The sequence below is a fragment of the Periplaneta americana genome, chromosome 15 (assembly GCF_040183065.1).
Source record: "Periplaneta americana isolate PAMFEO1 chromosome 15, P.americana_PAMFEO1_priV1, whole genome shotgun sequence".
In the NCBI taxonomy this organism is placed as follows: Eukaryota; Metazoa; Arthropoda; class Insecta; order Blattodea; family Blattidae; genus Periplaneta; species Periplaneta americana.
The window spans coordinates 65912458-65927677 of record NC_091131.1 but is presented as its reverse complement, the minus strand read 5'-3'; the positions used below and the strand labels follow the sequence as shown (position 1 = coordinate 65927677).

The window sequence follows — 15220 nt, the reverse complement described above, 5'->3', positions numbered from 1 at the left end:
CTTTCTGCATTTCATGCATGCTGATTTTCTGTAAGTGTAAGTATAAGTTATGTGTCAATTGTTTGAAAGCGAACAGTAGGCTGTTTGCAGCCAAAAATAATCCTCTTGATTTTAAAATGCAAATACTAGAAAAGAGAGACAGTTTTTTTTTCTCCTCACTTGTTCAACTGATCACTGTAAGTTGATGGAATGATTAATGTGTTGTGGAAAGAAAAGCTATTTAATAGCCTTGTTTTCTGCTTTCTTCAGAAAAGGATGTTTGGACTGAAACTACATGTGTTATGCAGTTGTATTTTATTTAAAAATATGTTGTTTCGTTTTTAAAACCAATTAGTACCTCAATATTAAATGAGAAGAATTTATTAAAAACATCTTATTTTTTTATTTTGTTACTTGAATATGGTGGGATCTTTCTCTCGCTTTTTTTTTTTTTTTAATCTCAGAACCAGGATGAAATACTGGTACTTTTTGAATAGCATTTTCGAATGATCTTCTAGAGTGATATTTGTACTTATCCACAAAGTTCCTTACTTCGTCAATTTACTCTTTATAGGTCAACATTCATCGAAGGCAGTAATTGTCACTGTAGTGTAGTACGCTAGGTAGTAAGCTGCAGTGACGAATGTTACATTGGTAAAAAAATTCGTCATGATAATAACATATTCTCATTGTACATTATGTAACTTTCGTAACAGTTCAGTTATTATGATGATTACAATGAAATTTCTGTGTATATGTTATCAGGTAGTACATCTCACTTGATGATGTGTATCAGAGGAATAACAATATAGATCTTAAGTCTGATTATTGAAATATGTTGCTAGTCAGCAATGTATGCAATAGAGGGGGGAAAAACCTGGTCAACCTACCCTGTTATCTCCTGGCTTCGTTGCTTCATGAGAAGAACCTCGTTGGTTTCACTTATAAGGTCACAACCTGTCTTCGAACAGCTGACTAAACAATGACAACAACAATTTTTATTTTCTTGAACTATCATTCAAAAGACATATATTGACTCATATCAGGACATAAACTTAAAACATTCGTTTTGTACAGTACATTGAATACAAAAGGCATTTTTTATAATCGCGAAAAGTAAGTTGTAACTAACTTAAATATAAATTACTCGGTTTAAATGTGTATAGTGTATGTAGTTAATTTTGCACAAATTTAAATCAAGTAGGTATTCATGCATTGTAGTCACTTTTAATATTATTATGGTATTCAGCTATTAAAAATCAGCACTTCTTTAAAATCTATAGAAACACATTGGTGGTTCATAACAAGAAGTTGTTTACTTTGCAAGGCTATCAAATAAGCAACAAATTATTCTGAATAAGAATCGTTCAAGAGGAACTTGTAGAATAGATACTGGTACTACTTTCTGTGAACATTTCTCTGCTGTACAAAGGTCACATCTTAATCTATTTACCTAGTTAAGTGATGGCATGTGATAAGTGGTTAATCATTTTATTCGTACAAATGAACTCCTACCTGGTTTTTAAATTATTTGCGACGAAAAACGAAAATGGACTGTGAATACAAGATTGTGACTTCGTTACAGAAAAGTGAAATATTTATAGAAGAATGGTTTTTTATTTTTCTCTGTTTCCAAATCGGCTAGGTTTACAGTGATTTTACAAACTAATAATGTGAATATCTTTAAGTGCTACAGTTTTTATTTGAATAAATATCCCTTGCGGAAAATGATCTATCTATTTGTAATTAGGGTTCCCCCCCCAAAAAAATCTTTAAGCCATAAAATTTTTGTTTGTGAAGATTTTCGATAGATGGCAAAATAAAATTCTGTTGCCATAATTTCCCGAAAATCATACTATAAGATCTGCACGGTTTTAGTGACTTTATTTCATGTAAGAAGAAAATAATTAGATTTGAGTATAGATAACGCATTTTTTCAAATGAAGACCCACTCCATTTTTTTAATATAAAATGATTCTATTTCAAATGTTTTATACCCAAATAAACTGGCCTGTAGGTACTGAATATAAACAAAATTCGTTCAATAATAATTATTGAAATTATTATTTGTGAAAAAGCGCTACAGGTAAAGCAAACAGCATATCAAAAAGTACGTTTTCTTTGTCAGCGTTTTAAAAAAAAGTTGTATTTCCGTGAAAAGCTCCAGATTGATTATTATTTTTTTCTTACGGCATAATTTCTTGTCTGCATTCCTTGTACTAGTATAATAAGAAAATAACTCAGATAGGAACAAACTCTCAAACATAGTTTATTAGGAAGTGGGTAAAGTTTGTTATTAGGGTACAGCGTCGCAGTTGCATGCGGCGCCGCCCTCTCCCTTGCTGCACAGGTAGGCGCATAGTTCTTCCCAGTCGATTCCGTCCTTCTTGTTCAACAGTTTGGCTTTGGCCGCAGGTCTTACGGCCACCACTGTACAGCGCTCGCAGCCGAATACTGTGTAGCCCTCAAGCTTGCAGAACGCTTCACAGATGGCAGACCAATCTACGGGCTGGTGAATTAGGGCACTGCGGACAGAGACATCTATTAACGCCCACAGTGGTTTAGAAAACCGCACATATAGTTGGAATGATACATTCGCGGTATGGCATGGATATATGTTATAACTAGGCAGGGCCGGATTTAGGTTTAGTGCCGCCCCTAGGCAGTGCTAAAATTTTCCGCTCCCCAACTCCCACAATAGTACGTTATGCAACGAGCCTATAATGATAGTAATTAAGACGCGAGTATGTTTGTTTATGAAACGAGCGCAAGCGAGTTTCATAATTTTCATACGAGCGTCTTAATTACCATTATAGGCAAGTTTCATACGACTTTTTATGCTCGACCATATTTCTAACTTGAAAATATTCAGAAGTATTCATTTTATTCGTATCTAACTGAAGAGTGGAAGTGACCTTGTGCATCGCTCGTAAATTGTGAGATGTACGCAGACTCGAAAGTATTGATTTTTTCCGAGGAACAATAATGTCATTGACCTTGTTATAATCTACAGAATAACATGAACTAATTTTGGTATAACCTGGAAATTGATTTAGAATTGAAAAACGAAATGACAAATTGAATTTATTTGAATATTATTTACAATTAACGCTAATTATTATAGTAACAGAACATAACCTTCTGCGACAGTATTGGATTTCCAGCCTCCGTGACGTTTCCCTCGTCTTTCGATTGCATATCCGAGAATAATCGAAAACCTGAACTTTAATGAATAGGTGTACTTTAATGACATGCATTAAAGGACTGCTACCAGGTGTATAATTACTACATTTCGGCATGGTCGAGCATAAACAATTTATGAGCAGCTATTATATTTAGTCATATTTAATTTAAACTAGTTTTAAATGAAATGTTACAATTCAGAAAACAATAAATTACTGCAATCAAAATACATACATCTTACTTATGAATTATAAAGATTTCCTTCGTATTTTCTTCACAGAGAAAGTATTGTATTTCTTACTTCGATAGGAAGTATAAAGTAAATTGAAAAATAATCTCCAACTTTTCATTATCGAATAATGAATAACTTAATTTTCTTTAATATAGACCCTAAAGAATTTTATGTGCGCAATAAAATGCAAATACGACGATTTAGTAAGAGCGAGCGAGACTTGAATTAAACATCATCCCAGACAAGAAAAAAATCTGATTTAAATAAGAGCTTGTAACTAATACATTGCTAAATCACAGTCTAGTATATACAGTCGCGAAGCTCAATACGTAGTAAATATGCAAACATTAGATAGTTGCTCACCACTAGGATCGCTAATATCGCCTCATTACAGGCAATGCAAAATAGTACCGTCACAGTCTATTGTTTCCAGCACCCTCAAAACTCAAGCGTCGTGACTGTATATAGTAGACTGTGGCTAAATCCACTTGACTAATTTAGTTTCGAATGGCTAAATCCATTTTACTGATCTCTAGCCATTTGTAGCGATTAGAACAAGCAGAAACCCTTCCAGTCCCTTCTGTTTTGTTTACCTGATTACAAGGTAGATTGAACCTTCGAAACCTTGTGAAATAATTTTATCGCCAGCAGTGGAAAATGCCCAACTTACATTTCTTCTGGATAATACATTACTTAGAACATTTCAATCTGAATTGTAGCTAATAATTCTCTATATTAGTGTGAAACTTGACCTGATTCCTGAGTTGAATCAGACATCCTGTCATGACTGAATAATAATAAATATATGGTGAAAGTTGAAATTTCGAAAGTAGTTAATAGAGTAAAAGTCAATTTGGAGAACTATGTCAGGAACAAACTTGTAGGAAGTTTCTGACACACTGTATTGAAACTTTTCTACACTTTCTTAATCCGTCTGGGTTGGTATAAACTGATCCGTGCCATGTTTACAAAACTGAAGGACACGAGAAGTAGCGAAACTATTCGACCTGTGATTCGAGAAGTGTAGAAAATATGGAAGTTGGGTGGAATAAAGCTGTCAGGGGCGGTTTGGCCTCATCAAATTTTTGGGTACAAGAATTTAGAATTTTCACATTATATTTTAGATAATTAACTTAAGGATGCCAAATTTTGAGTACAATTATCCTCCAGCGGCGAAGCTCTTAAGAGGCTTTTGAGGCTTAGCCTACCCTAAAAATTTGATTTATTATTCCTAGTAACAGTAGATCTATAAGTTTGTAATAATGATGTAACACTTGGCTGCACTCCGATCCTTCCATATATATATATATATATATATATATATATATATATATATATATATATATATATATATATATATATATATATATATATTCCAGTTCGCTGTTGGCAGTCATTCCAGTATGGAGAGAGCAGTGCGAGCAGCGAGGCTTAAGGCAAAAAGCCTCTAAAGACATGGTTACGACCTTGACTCGCAAGCTTTAGGGGGGACCGGGAAGGAGGTATCGATTAGCTACATCTCCTTACGGGAAGAGGCTAGCCTTATGTTACAATATTACGTTGCGCCATATTGGTGTTCTCTGAAAGCGCTGCCTTGTTGACTTTGTGGAACGCATAAGTTCTGGGTAGCGCTTATTTAATTAGTGATTAATGTCTAGGGTTTAAAATAGTGATGATATTGGTATGTAGTGTTTAAAATAGTGACGATATTGGTACGTAGTGTTTAAAATAATGATAATATTTGTACGTAGTGTTTAAAATAGTGGTGATATTGGTACATAGTGTTTAAAATAGTGGTAATATTGGTATGTAGTGCTTAAATAGCGATAATATTGGTATGTAGTGTTTAAAATAGTGATGATATTGGTACGTAGTGTTTAAAATAGTGATGATATTGGTACGTAGTGTTTAAAATGGTGGTAATATTGGTATGTAGTGTTTAAATAGCGACAATATTAGATTTAGATTAGATTAGATTTATTTATTTAACCTGGTAGAGATAAGGCCGTCAGGCCTTCTCTGCCCCTCTACCAGGGGTATGTAGTGTTTAAAATAGTGATGATATTGGTACGTAGTAATAAATAGTGATAATATTAGTAAGTTACATAGTGTTTAAAATAAGGGTAGGCCCTAATATTGGTATGTAGTGTTTAAATAGCGATAATATTGGTATGTAGTGTTTAAAATAGTGATTAAATTGGTGCATAGTATTTAAAATAATCATAATATTGGTACGTAGCGATAATATTAGTATGTAATGTTTAAAATAGTGATGATATTGGTACGTAGTGTTTAAAATAGTGATGATATTGGTGCGTAGTGTTTAAAATAATGATAATATTGGTACGTAGTGTTTAAAATAGCTATAATATTGGTATGTAGTGTTTAAAATAGTGATGATATTGGTACGTAGTGTTTAAAATAATGGTAATATTGGTACGTAGTGTTCAAAATAGTGATGATATTGGTACGTAGTGTTTAAAATAGTGGTAATATTGGTATGTAGTGTTTAAATAGTGATAATATTGGTATGTAGTGTTTAAAATAGTGATGATATTGGTACGTAGTAATAAATAGTGATAATGAATAATTTCAAGGAAAAATTGTTCCGGGGCCGGGTATCGATTCCGGGACCTTTCGCTTAGCGCTCGAACGCTCTACCGACTGAGCTACCCCAGGAACTATACACGACACCGTCACAATTTTTCCTTTTATATCCACACAACTCACATGAGCTGACAAGACGCCAGAACTCAACTGTGAGTGCACACAAATACTGTGTGACTTTAAATTGTGGCTTTCTGTGTCGTGTATAGTTCCTGGGGTAACTCAGTCGGTAGAGCGTTCGAGCGCTAAGCGAAGGGTCCCGGGATCGATACCCGGCGCCGGAACAATTTTTCCTTGAAATTATTCAAACCTGCTTTACAGGGAGCTACTACCTGAAAGCCAGATTTTTATAATAGTGATAATATTAGTAAGTTACATAGGGTTTAAAATAATGGTAATAGGCCTATTGGTATGTAGTGTTTAAATAGCGATAATATTGGTATGTAGTGTTTAAAATAGTGATTAAATTGGTGCGTAGTGTTTAAAATAGTGATAGTATTAGTAAGTTACATAGTGCTTAAAATAGTGGTAGTATTGATACGTAGTGTTTAAAGTAGTGATAATATTGGTACGTAGTGTTTAAAATAGTGATAATATTGGTACTAGTGTTATAATAGTGATAATAGGCTATTGGTACGTAGTGTTTAAAATAGTGACAGTATTGGTACGTAGTATATCATAATAGTGATAACATTGGTACATAGTGAAATTATTAATATACTATGAATACGGTAAATACTCTTCTGAAATCTTCCATGAAAGTAATTTATTACGCCACGTAGCAAATTCTGTAAAATATAAGTTGTTCTATATAATGTAAATTAGTGTAATTTACGTAAAATATGTATAATATGATTTATGCGCTCAGTCCTGAAGATGCAGTGTTGGGTCGTAGTGCTACCCTCCCGAACATATATTTCATTTAAATCTAGTCACAATCTTACTTAAGGATACTTAACTGAACTTGGTCATAACCATACTCATATACGGGCGCCTCAACCTGGCCGCGAACTTACTCACAAGAGGTGCGTTGTCAGCTGGGATTCAGTTTACGTCTGTCAGTACGGTTATGATTCATTTCAGGCACCATGCGTGGGTACGATTGTTGTCAAGTTCAAGTAGCAACTGTTAGAGCTGTGTGCACCCTGATGGTACAGTTACACTTTTCTGCACAACCACGGCTGGCTCTGTAGGTACGCACCTGTCGGGTTGGCAGTCGCAGAGTGGCATGCCCAAGGCACTGCGGCACAACCGCGGACAGACCGCGCGTCGCGGTCCATATATGTTGTCACTTTGCGACACCGCCATTGTGTAGTTTTGCGGCACCGCCGCCATGCTGTAGTTTTGGATGCCGAAACCCAAGTCATTATCGCAGAGCGCCCCGCAGGGGGCACCGCCCAGACCAGAAGTGCACAGGTCTGAGCACACCTGGCGTCGCAGAGAGAGCAGTGGCTTGCCGGCGCTCAGCGAGCCTAGGAGCATAGCCAGCACGGTGTACACGCAGAGTCCTGTTGGAACGAGTATGGGCTAGTTAACACAACACTTGTAAATACAGGGTGGCGCAGAGAAACAGGAAATTTTGGGAATAGTTTTGACAGGCCTGGGGACGCAGTAAACCTGTGCACAGATGTGAGCTCATTTAGAACGCCTTATCATTTAAGAATCATGGAGCAGTGGAATTGCGCGTAACGTGCTGCTGCCGTGAAAACGTTTTTAAGAACGGCGACAGTGTAACGGCCGCATAAAGGGAATTTCGACTCATTACCAGTTAGGGCGCCATGGACGTGTCCCATCTTGTCATGAAATTAAAACGTATGTTCGTAATTTTGAAGAAACCACCAGGTGCGAACTTCTCATACACCAGAAAATATGCAGACAGTCCGACAAGCTGTCAGCAGAATCCCTCGACACTTACCTGGAGTATTTTCTGACCCCACACCATGTTTCATTGTCAATATCTACATCCATACACTCCGAAACGTTCCAGTAACGTACAAGCGCTATCCTTAGTTGTTTTAGTTTCCTTTACAATTAAAATTATTTATACATCTTGATTACACAACTTTTAACACTGTATCACTTCGGAATATGTATGATAAGAACTTTATTGTGTTAAATATTATTAACGTATCTTGTTAACATGTTTCGACCTATTTTCGGTCATTTTTTCATGTTTATTGCTTGGGTTCTTGGATGGTTCTTCTATAGAATACGTCTTTATTTTCAAGTCAAAATTATTTTGCAGTGGTAGTGTTTTGTTGTAAACAAAGTAAACCTGTACTTTGAAAATGTAATGAACAAATGAAACAAAAAATGTAGCATAAAGTGCCATGTAGGCTATGAGTAAAATGTTGTAGGTTCAAGAAATTAGCTTCATATTCTTTCTACTGCAGCAGGTGATCAGACTAAATTAATTAACACTTGATGCAATAACAATTGCCTTTTTGTGTTATATTTCAATGTGAATGTGTTCTCTGGTAAATGAAAAAATAAAAACACAGATACCGAATAAATGGTCAGCCATTAACTTAATTGAATTAATTAATTAATTCACAATAACAAATAAATGACTCTCGGGAGGAAATTAAACGCAGAATAAATATAGTAAATGCTGTTATTATTCGGTTGAGAAGCTTTTATCATCCAGTCTGCTCTCAAAAATGCTGAAAGTTAGAATTTATAAAACAATTACAGTTGTTCTGTATGGTTGTGAAACTTGGACCCTCACTTTGAGAGAGGAACAGAGATTAAGGGCGTTTGAGAATAAGGAGCTCAGTAAAATATTTGGAGCTAAGAGAGATGAAGTTACAGAAGAATGGAGAAAGTTGCACAACGCAGAACTGCACGCATTGTATTCCTCATCTGACATGATTAGGAATATTGAATCCAGACGTTTGAGGTGGTCAGGGCATGTAGCACGTTTGGACGAATCCAAAAATGCACATAGAGTGTTAGTTAGGAGGCCGGAAGGAAAAAGACCTTTGGGGGGGGAGGCCGAGACGTAGATGGGAAGATAATATTAAAATAAATTTGACGGAAATGGGATATGATTGTAGAGACTGGTTTAATCTTGCTCAGGATAGGGACCGAAGGCGGGCTTATGTGAGGGCGGCAATGAACCTCCGGGTCCATAAAAGCCATTTGTTAGTAAATTATATTGTTATGTGGTCACATAGGAAGAATATGGGGTTTCGGGTAGCTAGGGCTTATCAGGATACTCGTCCGCGAATTGGGACCTAGCTCTATCAGGGGCTGAGGCAGGATGGCCCACCTGCCAGCGTCGGATTGACGAATGGCACCCAGGCCACCTGTCGGAATTGGACAATCATCACATATAAGGCCGCACAATGGACCCGTCCCTCGCCCAGCCCTCGTACTTATTATCAAATCTGAGTTTAGAATTCTTGGAAATGAATTTGCCTTTATAAAGCACTATGTTGCCGTAGAATGCGACAAAGACTATGGAGTGTGTAGAGACTGTGAACTTGAGTGCGGCATGCTGGAGAAACGGAGTGGTTACGCCTTCCCTTCTTAATGTCACTTGCAGCTGAAGAGAGCACTTCGAAGGAAGTGTCGAGGCCTATTTGAAGAGCTGGACAAACAGCGCATTAAGCAGCCACCTGGCGGCGTGGTCAGATAACAGACCGCAGCGAGGCTTCGTCGGCAGTCGCCGCTCAGCAAACAAATTATGCAGGGGGGGGGGGTGCCGACATTAACACCCCGGCCCCAAGCACCCCCGAGGGAGAGAGGCTTCCCCTCCGAATTAACATAAAGATTAGGGCTGGAAATCGAGTCCCTGATCAATTGATTGCGCGCCCTTGAGCCACTCTTGCTGCTGCGGACGTATCCTCGAGATTATTTATGTTGTCTGGAAAAGATAGCGCAGTCCATCACATCATTGTGCGCCCTCAACAAAGGCACTCATCTTCGATCCCGGCAGAGGCTGTGAGACGGATTTCCTCGGAGTATTCATGTTTCTTCGCCATTATGATTCCAAAATAGTTACAATTTTTCTAGATTCGGTATAATAAAGAACAAATGCTCCTGAAATTGAGTTAAACCTGCAGTGGCGTAGCATGAAATTTTGAGCAGGGGAAGCTAACTCAAGTTGTCTTTCATGCAATATGAGAAAACGTATTACAAAAATATAGTCTTGAAATAAATAGTAGTCAATTTCAAGTCAGCAGTCGAAGATTGGTTGGAACATCGTAAGTAACACCAATAAGGCATGACCTCAAATGAGACGTAATAAAATATGATTTCACGGTTTACACATATCTCTTAACAAATAGACACGTATACGTATAACATTAGCTCACTCCCTGTCATACTTAGAGAAATCACAATATTAGTATCATTACGTAAGTATGCGTCTGTCTTTTGGTTGTGTCCTTCATTGACAGCAAGGGAGTCGGTCATTTGTTTTTTAAATCACACTTTTGTTCGTAAGTCAGTCTTGATAATACAATTGTCCTAAAAAATTCAAGTAAATTAGTGTCAGGAACTGTTATTTCGCTCATTATTTATTATATCAGCCACAGTGCACACTAACACTTCAACTGAACACAATTGACGAAAAGGATAACTCGGAAACTACTTATTTTAAATGTTAAAGCTAGCTTCTTGCGAGCCTTGCGACTAGGGTAGTTTAGTTAGAAAGGGATGGAAAATCTGAGGGGTGGATTACACAGAAGAAACCGGTCTGCTTGGAAGCTGGTGTGTGCAGGCTTCTTGTTTACTGCTGCATCACAAATCATCCTGAGCTGCCGCATCACAATATTTAACGCGTAAATATAAATTCTATTAAAATTAATCAATCATTTTCTCCATAAACTGCAGGTTTATTATGAAATTATTATTAACTGGGGAAACTAAGCTTTTTAGCTTACATTGACGCTACGCCACTGTAAACCTGGCTGTGAATTGACGTGTTACATATTGGTCACTGAGACGTATTTGTCCATCGTGGCTTCTTGTGAGTTTGGTTTACGAGGGCTGGAACCGGGACTAGTGTTGGGGTGTGGGAATATTCCCGCGGGAAGAAATTTATTTGGAGGATTTTTGGGAATATTGGGATTTTTTTACTGGACTATTCTTAATTTTCTTTACTTTGGCAAATGTTACAAGTTACAACTTAAGGGAAACATTGAATGTAGTGAGTATTGACGATAATTTAATCACATGATTATTTGCGCATTTCGACGGGACATTATTGAACTGCTGAATGTTCATTAATATTATAACACATTTTTTCGCTGTCAGCAAACCTTGGTTTACTACAAACAATCAACTGCAGAAAGAGTTAGGAGTTGAGCCAGTTTCTGAATACATATCATGCATAGTGAAACAATTCTAGGGGTCTCTTCATAAAGTTACTGGTGATCAACATTTAAAATTTTTTTTAGTAAGTTATTTTACGACGCTTTATCAACATATTAGGTTATTTAGCGTCTGAATGAGATGAAGATGATAATGCCGGTGAAATGAGTCTGGGGTCCAGCACCGGAAGTTACCCCGCATTTGCTCATATTGGGTTGAGGGAAAACCCCGGAAAAAATCTCAACCAGGTAACTTGCCCTGACCGGGACTCGAACCTGGGCCACCTAGTTTCGCGGCCAGACGCGCTAACCGTTACTCCACAGGTGTGAACCCCTGCATATAACTTTCAAATGACGACTTACATAAATATGAAATATTATTAGAAATGACTATAATATAAGCGTAGCTATTTCATGTAGGCCTATATTTATGAAAAAGTGTTGTTACTAAGTATACATTTATTTAAAGCATACAATTATTTATATGTGAAGTAAAATTTCTTAATTGAGATTACAGAATGCCTGAACGCAGAAAACGAAAGTTCGTCATTATTTGGGAGCATATTAAACGATTTCATTTAGGTATTTTTTTTTTTTTTAGAATAATGGTTCAACAAAATAAACTATAAAAGGGAGTATCATTCGGAACATTCTTAAGTTATTTTGATAACGTTATCATTTATACTCAGTACCGGTATCTAATGTAGTTGTTTAAAAATACTCAGGAGAAACGCAACGGAACGATTCGAAGGGCGCATTCTCTTGAAGATAGACTTCGATGAAGCAGAATTTTCTTAAGTACAGACCGATTATTTAGTCCTGACAGCTCAGCGATGCGAAAGAGGGGAAGTAATAGGAGGAGTGGGGAGAGTTCCGGAGTAGAGATAGGGCGAGCGGTCGGTAAAGGCAAGCGAGTGAATAACCCAAACATCCCTTGGCGTAACTAAATGGACTCTCCTGTTTCTCGCGCACATCTCCGGCGACTGTCAGGACTAAGTAATCGTACTGTAACTCTTCAGTGTGCCGTACATGATGTCTAGACCTCGGATTTTAGGCACTTAGGGCCATATTCATAGACATTCTTAGCGCGGGCTTCCGTTGGATGATCAGCGAACTAACGTTTTTCGTATTCATAAACCAGTGTTAGCGATATATGATATGATATGAATCCCGTAAAAGTAATCAGTCGATAGCCGGGGTTAGTTTAGCACGCTCGTAGCGCGGGCTAGCGAAATGTCTATGAATAACACCCTTAGGGCCGTATTCATAGACATTTTTAGCGCGGGCTTTCGGTGGATTATCAGGGTTTTTCGTATTCATAAACCAGTGTTAGCGATAAGATATGATTTGAATTCTGTACTAGTAACCAGTGGATAGCCGGGGCTAGCTTAGTACGCTCGTAGCGCGTGCTGCGAAATATCTATGAATACCACCCTTAAAAACTAACTTTTAGCCACCTAAAATAGGTCCTAAATTTATCAAAATAGGCACTAAAACATAGATTAGGGACCTAAAATACAATTTCAAGCAGCTAAGAATACTATTTTATGCTGCTGAAATGTAATTTCTATCCACACAAACTACAGTAACTATAAAAATGCAATTAATTAGTAAGTATTAAGCATTATGGTATACAGTGACAAAAACAGTAAAAAAGTATTGTGATTAGAAACTTTATTTTTGTTAATTCTTAAATTATAAATTACGTAATTTTTAATGAATTCATCGGCCTCATTGCTTTAAGGCTGCTAATACGTAAGTGGTCATATAACAATTAAATTAATTAATTTACCAATGAATTTACAATTAACATATTACTCATAATTGACATTGCAATACATAAGAACGTTTTTCTCTAATTATTTATCTATTGTGAAACTTTGCCTTTTCTTAGACAGAACCATTTTATAAGCGAAAAAAATTCTTCCCAGTGATACCGAAGTGATATTCAAATTTATCAATATTTGCCATGCTGTTTTCTTTAGGAAGAACTACGTCCTCCCAATTCATCACATTCCTACTGTCTGCTAAAAAGTGCTCAACAAAACCAAACACCTTCCAGGAATTTATTTATTACTACAACCTATTAAAGCATATTTGAATCAAACCCACTCCATGACATTCAAAACTTTCTCTTTCACTTCTACACGAAAATTAAAAAAAAAATATACCAGTATACGTAACAAATAGAAATAGGCCATTTTAGGCTCTAAACCCTTAAAAATAAGTCCCAGTGGGCAAAATAGGCATTTTAGGCACCATAAACCGCTTTCAAACGTTCATATTTAACTAATTTTAGTTTATGTCTACAGAAAAATAGGCATTTAACCTAAAATTCGAGGTCTAATGATGTGTCAGGCAAGTGGTATGCCACGTTGGTTGTTTATAATTCTGAGGTGCAATAAATGGTGTACCTATTGTAACGGGCTGACTAAATTTCAACCTTTTTGTACCCATCTTCGCTACGTTACATAGTGACATGACTCATGTTACGTTACAGCAGCAGTTATGTCAGCATCGTCAGTAAACCATGAGACACAGTCGTTCAGTATGCTGCCGGAAGTTAGTGGATTAAGTTTGCTGTCTAGCTCAGTGATTTCCCGCTACATGACATGGGCCTGTATGGATAGGCTGAATTTTCTTATTTAACGAGAACTTCCAACGGATGTGAATGTTTTCATAGGAAAACTGACAGTCTAGTTAACAACATCTGATTCAGGTAATTCAAGAGATATTATCACTTACATTATTATTCATGTATTATATATATATATATATATATATATATATATATATATATCAAGGTGTTTCGGGAACGGAAGGAAAAAGGATTATCGTACAGAAAAGTTTCTGCGAAAGCAAATGGTCCAATTCGTAAAAGCAGCTGCATGTAAATATCGCCCAAAGTAGCCCAAGTCTAATGTCTACTGCAGTTCAAATATCCTAGAAGACACAGTTATCTAGAATTGGGTTGTACCTATATTTTAACTTAATGAAGCGGCTTAAATTAAACATTTTCAAATACACCGTAACATGAATAGATGGGACTCAACAATATGTCTAAGTTATATCTGTGTTGATGTCAGTCCTGAGTGTGTAAATGGGAAGATGCATGTTTGTAATTCAATAACGTACGTGGATACCGCTTAATGAAATTGTAGGTGAACAACGGGCTGCGACTAACATACGTACCTCAAGAAGTAAACATTGGACGTAGCTTGCCATTGATTTCTAACTGGGAACGCAACTTACTGTCCACGGCCGTAAGATTCCATGGAGTTCATTTCATGAGAAAATTAAATTGTATATTAGTCCCTCATGCTTTCTACACATGTGATAGAATGCGTGTAAATTTCGGAGAAATTATGAAACGTAAATATACTGAAGAAAGTTCCTTCAACACCAGCTTTTGCTACTAAAATTGTAATCGTATTCTGCTCAGGGTTGCGAGATTCTTTCATCAGGAATCCAAGACAGATGATGATACCACAGTCTAGTATATACAGTCACGAAGCTCAATACGTAGTAAATATACATCCATAGATAGTTGCTAACCACTAGGATCGCTAATATCGCCTCATTACAGACAATGCGAAATAGTACCGGCACAGTCTATTGTTCCTAGCACCCTCACAACTCAAGCTTCGTGACTGTATATACTAGACTGTGATGATACTGCGTACTTTAACTTGACTCCCCATTTGAATTAATTCAATTTGCAACATAGGTGATTGTATTCGTTATATATGTATTTCAAGTAATTATACAGCGCCTAAACTTTTAATTTTGTTAAATTTTTGCTAGATTATAACATTTCCTTTAAATATTATTGATGAGGTATTGAAAAATAAAGCTATATTATAGCCTGATCTATACAGAAAAAATGTACGATACAGTAGGG

At 36.6% G+C, this 15220-nt stretch overlaps 1 protein-coding gene across 1 annotated transcript in view; it reads right to left on the bottom strand.

The window, feature by feature from the left end:
• Nucleotides 1–1576: 1576 nt before the first annotated feature.
• LOC138715047 (uncharacterized) overlaps nt 1577–15220 on the bottom strand; it is a 41842-nt gene continuing 28198 nt past the window's right edge. Inside the window, exons 2-3 of the mRNA XM_069847492.1 lie at nt 7203–7509; nt 1577–2504 (exon numbers count right to left, since the gene is read on the bottom strand). Coding sequence (XP_069703593.1) covers nt 2276–2504; nt 7203–7509 — 536 coding nt within the window. The 3' untranslated portion in view covers nt 1577–2275. The remainder of the gene's footprint in view (nt 2505–7202; nt 7510–15220) is intronic.